Source organism: Diospyros lotus, chromosome 6 (genome assembly GCF_014633365.1).
Source record: "Diospyros lotus cultivar Yz01 chromosome 6, ASM1463336v1, whole genome shotgun sequence".
Lineage (NCBI taxonomy): Eukaryota > Viridiplantae > Streptophyta > Magnoliopsida > Ericales > Ebenaceae > Diospyros > Diospyros lotus.
The window spans coordinates 30,713,059-30,722,122 of NC_068343.1; the positions used below are offsets into that span (position 1 = coordinate 30,713,059).

The window sequence follows — 9,064 nt, forward strand, 5'->3', positions numbered from 1 at the left end:
CACTAGTTTCTAAAAATTGCACTAACGCCTAATCTTTGAAAAAGTCACAATTAAATCATGTAATTTCACCAAGAACCCTAGGATAAGTTGTGTTTTTGTTAACCACAAGAATACAACTTATTATAGCCAAGCCCACAATGATAGCAGTCGATGAGTGAATAAGGATGGTGGCGACGGCCAGCAACGACAGCGACACCCAAGAATAATGACGACGACTCTTTCATTCTCTGAGTATATATATATTTGATTTATTGTTTGAATATTTTGTGTATGTATATTTAATTTATTTTTAGATAATTCTCTAGAATTCAATGATAATCAAATATCAAAAATTAAAAAATATTATAATTTTTAAGTAAAAAATTAAGTGAATCAAATACTTTCAATTGACATTTTCCCTAAAATTTAATTCTAAACAATTTAATTATTTAAAAAATAATTTTTTTATATAAATTTCATTACGTAATCAAACGCACGCACATGAAGGGTATACTCATCAAAAAAATAATGACCAGCATTATTCAATAATAATTTTATTTTAAATTAAATAATGAAAGAGGGGGAGGGCTACAGATAAATTCAAATTGGGGAGGGCTACAGATAAATGATAAAATAACCGAAAGGGACGAAGTAAAGCGGTTGGGAAAGCAAACAATAAATGGTGACTTCCAATGCCCACCACTTAGGCTTTCATCTACCCCCAGCTACCTACCCGCTAATAAACCCACCACAGCCACCTCCGGCGGTGCCCATCTCCACCTCCCACTAATAATTAGTGATTTAGGAAAGGGAATGCGTGTATTGCTACAGCGGTTCTGTTCTTAAAAAATTAATAATTTGATAATTAAGCAGCCATGGAAGAAGCGGAAGCAGAGGAGTGGGCGTGGATGAAATCGGCGACCTGAGAAATCAAGTGGGCAGATTCCGGCAGCTCCCGGAACATGTAGAAAGCGTGAACCGAGTTGGGATACTCCAGCAGATGGGCCTCCTTGCCGCCCGCCTTCAGCCACCGGTAGTAGCGCCGCTGCCACTCCTGCAGCCCGTCAAACCCTCCCACCACCACCACCGTCGCCGGAAACCCCTCCACCGCAGCTATGTCCGCCGTCCGAGGCCCACTCACGTTGATGGACTCGTGGTCCCTGCCCTCATACTTGGGCCCCATAAACGCCTTCCACATCCAGTCCGTCCGCTCCATCGTCACCAGCTGCGTCAATCTCTTCTCCGGCTCCGTCCTCTCTTCTCCGCCGAAGAAAGGCTGGATTGCCACCAGCCCGACCACCTTATATAAAATACCATTATTATTATGATTCAATTGAAGAAGAAGAAGAAGAAGAGTTGAATCCACATCCATCTACACGTATATGCGTGCGTACCTTTAGTTGCCGGAACTTTGACTCCGCCGCTCGCTTGGCCACATGGTGAGCAAGATTCGCCCCGGCGCTGTCTCCAATCAGGAAGCATTGAGACAGATCGGCCGTTTCCGGCAACCCATTTTGCTGCTGGTCCAGGAATTTGAGGACGTCGAAGCCGTCCTCGTACTGGGCCGGGTAGCGATGTTCGGGGGCAAGGCGATAGTTGACTGAGATCACGATGGCGTGGACTCGGCGGGCAAATCGGCGACAGACGGCGTCGTAGGCCTTGTTGTCAGCGCTCAGGAAAACGAAACCTCCGCCGTGGAAGAACACCATCACAGGCAGCGGCGAAGAATTGTGGGCGTCGGAGGGGACGAAGACGCGGAACCAAAGCTTCCGATGAGGATCGACGGTCAGGTCGAAGGTCCTGACGCCGCGGATGGGCTTGGTGGGGTTTGGAGGGGCTTTGAAATCTAAAAAGTTCAACAATCTCCTGTTCACCGAACCGTCACCCCGGCGAGACACATCGGTCACCATCGACATAACAAAGTACGAGACACGAGTCTTCCATGGAAGAGCCGCCGCCTTCGCCGCTGCTTTTTCACCGAATTTTGATTCTTTGGTCTCTGATCTCGCCTCCGCCATCAACAACTCCTAATTTGTGATCTTCTACTCTCTCTCTCTCTCTCTCTCTCACGGACACATATATATAGAGAGAGACACACACGCAATCGTACTTACATCACTGCGCGTACGAGTGGCTCACGGAGCCCTGTTCCCCTGCCTTTCCATCTAATAAAAATTAGTGACGTCACTAAAAAAAACAAATTATTAAATAATAATTATTTTAAAAATTATAAAATTAAACAAAAAAAATTATAAAATTAATGCAGTCCCGCCTGCCCGTCCATCAAATAATTTTTAAAATAATTATTATTTAATAATTTGTTTTTTTGAGTGACGTCACTAATTTTTATTGGATAATGCTATATGTCCCGGAAAGGTTACAAGAAGTTTTACAGGAAATATTTTAATTTTTTTCTGATTTTATTTTATCTTTCTTGGCATTTGCGCCCCCCTCCCCCGTTTTAATTTCTTTTCGATTTTATTTTATTTCTTTGCCATTTACGCCCCCTCCCCCACCCAATTTCTCCCGCCCACTTTTCTGGAAACTTCCCCCCTCTCTCTCTCTCTCCCCCTCCATTTCCCCCACTCTCCCCGCGACCCTTGCTGTAAAATCTTCGCCATTTGCCGGATCGCCATCTCGGCCCAGCCCTGTCCACATCCCTCCCTCCCATGTAACCCACCACCCCCTTCCGTCCGCATCCCTCCCTCCCCTGTAACCTGCCACCCCCTTCCGTCGTTCATCGCTCGCTGTTCGCCTTCACTTTTCAAAAGTGGGATTTCAGTTCGACAGTCGAGATCACTACTGAAGGTTAAAGATACCCAACTGTTTGTGGTAAATTTCATGATCTGAAAAAGAAAAAAAAAAAAAAAACCCTAAGTTTGATTTGCTTGACACGGATCACTTGTTTTCCCTCTGGTTTAATTTGTCTTTGTTTGGGTTAGTTTTAGACCGATTGTGTGTCCGTTGGACTATTGATGATTGTGCTGATTGGGACTTGAGGTTGTTTGAGTTGAGGGCGATTGTTTGGCTTTCTGGCTGATTTTTAGTTTTTTGGATAATAAAGAACGCATATATTGTGCTTAATAATTTTAAAATAAGTCTTTCTATAGCAAATTTTTTGTTGATAGTTGTTGAATAAGATGCTGTCTTGCATTGTTGTTTCAGTGCCTTAACATACGATTGTTGATAGTTGATAGTTGTTAATAGTTTATAGTTGTTGATGTTGTCTTGCATTGTTGTTTCAGTTGTTGATTTTTAGTTATTGTTGGTAGTAGTTGTTTCATTATTGCTGGTAGTAGTTGTTTCAGTGCAAGACACCCTATATTTTGTTGATAATTTCCAAATACTTCCATGCTTTGCATTCTGTGTGTTTGCTTTGTAATCTGAAAATGATTACTTCAATTCACCAATTTGATGTACACATACAAGTACAGCTTTAAAAATGCATTTTTAATACTTGTAATTTGATATAACCTTGTGAAAGCAAATTGAGCATACCTATTTCAGCTTTAAAAATGACAATTTGATCTTCCGTTTGCTTTGCTGATAGTTTTATGCTATCTTGTTGTCTTGCAATGGGCCTCTAAATGCATTTCTTATTTCATTAATGGTATGCAAAGTACTTTGATGGTTTATTATTTCTTATTGTAAGGAAAGTCTCCCTCACCCGTTTCATAATTCAAGGAAAGCCTCGCTCATTCGTTTCTTTGAAAAGAGAAAATATAGGTACGATTTCCTTGTAATTCTAATTAAATTTTGCTATTTGGATGTGTAAATTTATTATTAGAAAAGTTAAAATTCATGTAATGTAATTATTTTCGTATTGTGGGAAAAAAAATTAATACGTTTTTTGTATGTATGTAAGTTTAGATGCCAATCCTATTGGGTTTGACTAATTGTACCTATATAGTGTCTCAATTGCCATGACAGACAAAGGTAATAATGTGACTAATTGTTCCGATAATTTGACAATCATTGTTGAAATATTATTTATCTATAATTGTGGACGTTGCAGAATCTTACAATGGTGGGAAAAAACAGAGGAATATGTCATAGTTGTAGACATCCTGGTCATACCTTGCTAGGATGTCCCACCAAGCAACATTGCCCTTCATGTGGACAGGGGTTTGTGAAATGGATGGAAGTAGAGAAGAATACAATAAATAAAGGACGGATGTTTTTCTGTTGTAGTGATGATTGCGGATATTTCAAGTGGGGTGATGAATGCCCCCAAAAGAAAGCTGGCGCTTTTAGAGGACAATCAAGTGGAGGAGTGTATGAAGAAGGTGAATCAAGTGGAGGAGTGTATGAAGAAGGTGAATCAAGTGGTGTTGCTTCAGCCGAATCATCCACCACAGAAGAAATCAAACAAGATATAGCTCGTGCATTCAGATTTATTGCTCGCATTTCTGAAGAGGAAAATGTGGAGATATCTCTCAATGTAACGTTTCACAAGGGAAAATGAAATATTAGTTCTTGACCTTATGACAAATTAACTTAGCTAGTTTTTTTTTTTCTTTATATGTATAATTATATTGTCCATTAATCAAAATTTTGTTGTGGAATGTAAAACTTAAAAATATTCAATCCAATTGGTTTGCTTTTTTATTGATAACATGCTAGTATCAAGTAATTATTTGATGTTCTTGTTTTTTTTTTTTTTGGCATGGTAATCACTAACTTTTGTTTTGTTTTGCATGTTAGTTTGCATACCTTGGATTTCTTAAATAGAACATGTTGCAGTTGTAAACATGCAAGATAACCTACAAAGAAACATTGGATAAGGCAACTTGAAGGATATAAAAGGATGAAGATTGTTGTAACTCCAATTTGTCATCCCACGTGAGAATTCCAAATGCATATATGATGGAAAGGTGAAAACAAGAAACAAAGAAAGAAAGGAAATAAGTAATTAAACTCAATATTAAACTTTGGGGATGAAACCACCATGAATAGTATGCAGGGGGTTTCATTTATAACAAAACGATTATGGGCAGGGAATTCATCAATAACCATATGTAGCTTAACTTGCATTGCTGATGCATCTGAATGAATAGCTAACTGATCATACCTACATTTAGTGTCACTGACCTTAAAAACTTTATAATTTCCAAAAATTTCACATCAAGAAATTAAGACTGTACAAACTGAATTATATGATTAACGTTTTTTGTTTTTTGTTTTTTGACAGTGACAACTGAAAAATAGATTGAATAAAAGATATAGACATGCTTAGATAGGTCCAAGGATATACAAAAGCAAAGTAAAAGCCTAATTTCCCTTCCTGGGGACACCAATATTTTAACTTCACAGGTTATACGCTTTCAAATTTTAACCAAGATAAAATCCTCCCATGCCTTACCTAGTGGGATTAAGGTTTCTGATGTTGTTGTAAAATCCTCCCACATACTCAGAAGAAAGGACTTCAGCAGTAGGCACTACTAGTTTAATCTAACCAAGCATGTCATTTCGTGATCTCATGCCTTGGTTTTTTATTTCTCTCAAAAATTTGGCTCCTGCCTACGTTTCACACTTTGCACACAAATGCCTCAGATGCAAGTCCTATAACACCAAACAATCCAAAAAGGGCTCTGCTTGTACATGTACATCAAGAATTCATGGGATAATCCTTAAGAATTAGCTGTGTACCAATCTAATACCATTTTGAAAATTTTCATTAGTTTAGATTAAACAATCTTAAATAATGAAAGCGAAATTGTTAGAGTTTACATATTTCAAAATTAAAACTACAATTATAAAATCTTCAATGTCACTAAAATCTTAGATCTTCTACTTCGATCTAGCTAAATGCAACAATTAGATGTGTAGAACTCATGGTCCCGGCCCTCCCTGCAAGTATTGATTAAAATGTGGTACCACGTTACCTGCATGTAGGAAAAAACAATTAATGAACAACTTCCTATAATATTAAACTAACAATATTTTTTTGAAAGTAGTGTAGATATACCTGAAGTATCGAATACAATATTATGGAATATAGTAGGCCTCAGAGGGGATGGTGATAGCTGCTAAACATATTGTACATGCTGATGCCCGTAAGGTGGTCCGGGTGTCAAGATATTGCTTTTTGTATACCCTTGAGATTGCCCCTGCAAATAAAATAAAACAAATAAATAAATAAAATTCGAACAAAATTGTGCATTTTCATTGGCTTTTACATTTCATAACTCCAGATTAATAAATTTGGATGCAATCTAATGTTTATGTTAAAATATTGATAATGATTGATAATTTACCAAAGACTGATCTGTCCAATATATTGGATACTGGGATGAATCTAATGCCTGTGATGGTTGTGAGTCGTCATTATCCAATGAACTATGTTGAACCTTTGTTTTGCCTCTATCTGTACTCGCAACTATCTGTAAGTCATTCAAACGTCGCAATTAAATAAAATCATTTATATAATTTAGTCATTATAAGTCATTAATTCTCTATAATTATTATTTTTTTTAATGGTGGTCCCTGTATAAATAAAATCATTGGCATTTGTTTTGTTTTGCATGTTAGTTTGCATACCTTGGATTTCTTAGAATTCTTCTCCAATTGACCTTTTTTCCGTAATTTCTTCGGAGCTCCTTTTGTTCTCGAGTATTTCGGATTGAGCATGTTAGCAGTTCCAACAAGTTCTATTGATAGAGAATTAAGGGCCATTGGTACACTTGCTTGGGAATCCAAATTACTTCCACCGCCATGTACGGGTTGTGACATGGAAAGTTGAGCTGTTTTAGATTCAATCCACTCCATGATCCCATAAACTTGGTTTTCATCATCAGCCGCCAAGTCTGCTACATTAGTAAAGGCATTGCACATTTTGTCAAATCTTACTTGAGCAGGAGTGTTCATCCAACCATCGTAATTAACTGCTACTCTTGTGTGTCGTCTACTTACATCTCTCCTCCACCTCCTAAGGATATACCTCTCGGGAAGTATAGTGATATCATTACGGAGCAAAACTAATATCGCATGCCTGCACACTATTCCCCTGAACTCAAATAGATGACAACTACAAACAAATTCAGTAGTTTTTCTTTGAAATAAAACTGTGAACATTTTTTTCCTAACTCCCCCGTCAAGCATAACATCTTCTCGCACATCGTACCTTGGCATCGAACCACCCATATTAGAAGATACAACTTCACAGTAAACCTTCCCAGTAAATTCCTCTTGAAATTCCCTAAATTTTGATATTGTATACACTTCTTGAAATTGCTTTTCAATTGCATACTTAGTAGCACATGGGACCATTTGCGAGAATGACTTAAAATCAGCTTGAAACTCTTTTTCAACCTTACACCTGAGTGCCCGCTCATATTATTCAACAAATTGCTTAAGAGAAGTTTTGGAATGAACATACCCATCAAAAAATGCATTAATACTCTCACTACGTTGAGTTGTTGACATCCCTGCCCAAAAAGTAGTTTTCAAGAAGCATGGAACCCAACGGCTTCTGTTTTCAAATAGTCCAGACAACCAATTGTTCTCATGCAAATTAAATTGGTCAACCATCGCAGTCCAACCATGCTCAAAGTCTTCTTGATGTTGTGAGTCGTACACTAGACCATGTACTGTCGAAAGTATCAATCCCTTACATGGATGACTCCCAAACTTTTCTGGCAACTTTTTTAGTATATGCCATAAACACCATCTATGCTTTGTATTGGGAAAAACAATCTCAATTGCTGCTTGCATTGCCCTGTCTTGATCGGTAATTATTCCATTGGGAGCCTGACCATGCATACATTCAAGCCACGTCCTAAAAAGCCAAACAAATGTTGTTGTATCCTCATTCGACAATAGACCGCAACCGAGTAAGGTTGACTGTCCATGGTGGTTCACACCAACAAAAGGGGCAAAAGGCATCTCGTACTTATTAGTTAAGTATGTTGTATCAAATGTTACAACATCTCTGAACTCTTTATATGTTTGCCTACACCTGTTATCAGCCCAAAATACATTCTTCAACTGGCATTCCTCATCCAAATCTATATTGAAGTAGAAACCGGGACACATTGTTTGCATTTTTGAAAAGTAAGCTTGTATTGCTATAGCATCTCCTTCCCCAAGTAGTAGTCGCCTTACTTTTTCAATGTAGTTTCGACAATCCTTTTCTATGCATGCCAACTGGTCGTATCCACCAGCTTCGACAACAGCTGAATTAAAACTTTTATGTAAAGGAATCCCGGCTAAATCATTAACTTCAAGCCTCCGTTTAATATGTGCACTAACTTCACGATTGCATCGGTAAAGCCTTGATTTGGACGGACTTATTTTATGATTGTGTTCAAGATATACTTTATTAATACGCCAAACACCATTCAAATTTGTACCAGCTGTTATCTTGGCTTTACAGCCTATATGGATTGTTGGTTGGGGCTTCAAAGAAGTGCTTGTGCTACCAACTCTATTACCCCCCCGACTACATTCAAATGTCACATATCTCAAAGCACCATCATCACCCTTCTTCGAATTTCTTTTTCTAACTGGAAAGCCTACGCTATAAGCATAACTTTTGTAAAATTCAAAAATTCATTCACATCATTAAACTTCATCCCAACCTCCGGGACAATCTGACTATCTTTTACTAAGGTTTCATCATTGTGTACATCAAGATTTTCTGTGACTAGTAATTCGTTAGGCACTTCATAACATTCGTCTTCAGAACTACGAACTACGTTTCCTGGATTAGATGATACAAAATAATTTTAGAAACAATTCTTATGTAGTGCATCTATGTGTTAATATGATAAACCTTTATTTGAAATTAATTGGCTATGAAAGAATGAAGATCATGGGATGTAAGATAACCAATATTATTACCTTTGTCTGTCATGGCAATTGAGACACTGTATATTGTAAGTGACGACTTTGCTATCAATAGTGTTACAATTAGTCAAACCCAATAGGATTGGCACCTAATATGAAAAAACGTATTAATTATTACAAATACTCGAACCCAAATAGCAAAATTTGATTAAAATTACAAGGAAATCGTACCTATATTTTCTCTTTTCAAAGAAACGAATGAGCGAGGCTTTCCTTGAATTATGAAACGGGTGAGGGA

At 37.8% G+C, this 9,064-nt stretch overlaps 2 protein-coding genes across 2 annotated transcripts; both read right to left on the reverse strand.

Moving 5' to 3' along the window:
• Positions 1-496: 496 nt before the first annotated feature.
• On the reverse strand, positions 497-2,033 carry LOC127803176 (probable carboxylesterase 18). The gene is made up of 2 exons (XM_052339234.1): positions 1,374-2,033; positions 497-1,279 (listed from the first exon to the last, which is right to left on the reverse strand). The coding sequence occupies exons 1-2, from the start codon at positions 1,995-1,997 to the stop codon at positions 845-847; spliced, it is 1,059 nt and encodes a 352-aa protein (XP_052195194.1). The 5' UTR covers positions 1,998-2,033; the 3' UTR covers positions 497-844.
• A 3,750-nt stretch (positions 2,034-5,783) lies between these two features.
• Positions 5,784-8,833, reverse strand: LOC127804465 (protein FAR1-RELATED SEQUENCE 5-like). Its single transcript, XM_052341329.1, has 8 exons — positions 8,821-8,833; positions 8,548-8,680; positions 7,358-8,497; positions 7,103-7,297; positions 6,520-6,985; positions 6,237-6,362; positions 6,024-6,089; positions 5,784-5,864 (listed from the first exon to the last, which is right to left on the reverse strand). Exons 1-8 carry the CDS (start codon positions 8,831-8,833, stop codon positions 5,784-5,786), a joined length of 2,220 nt encoding a protein of 739 aa, XP_052197289.1.
• Between the last annotated feature and the right edge of the window lie 231 nt (positions 8,834-9,064).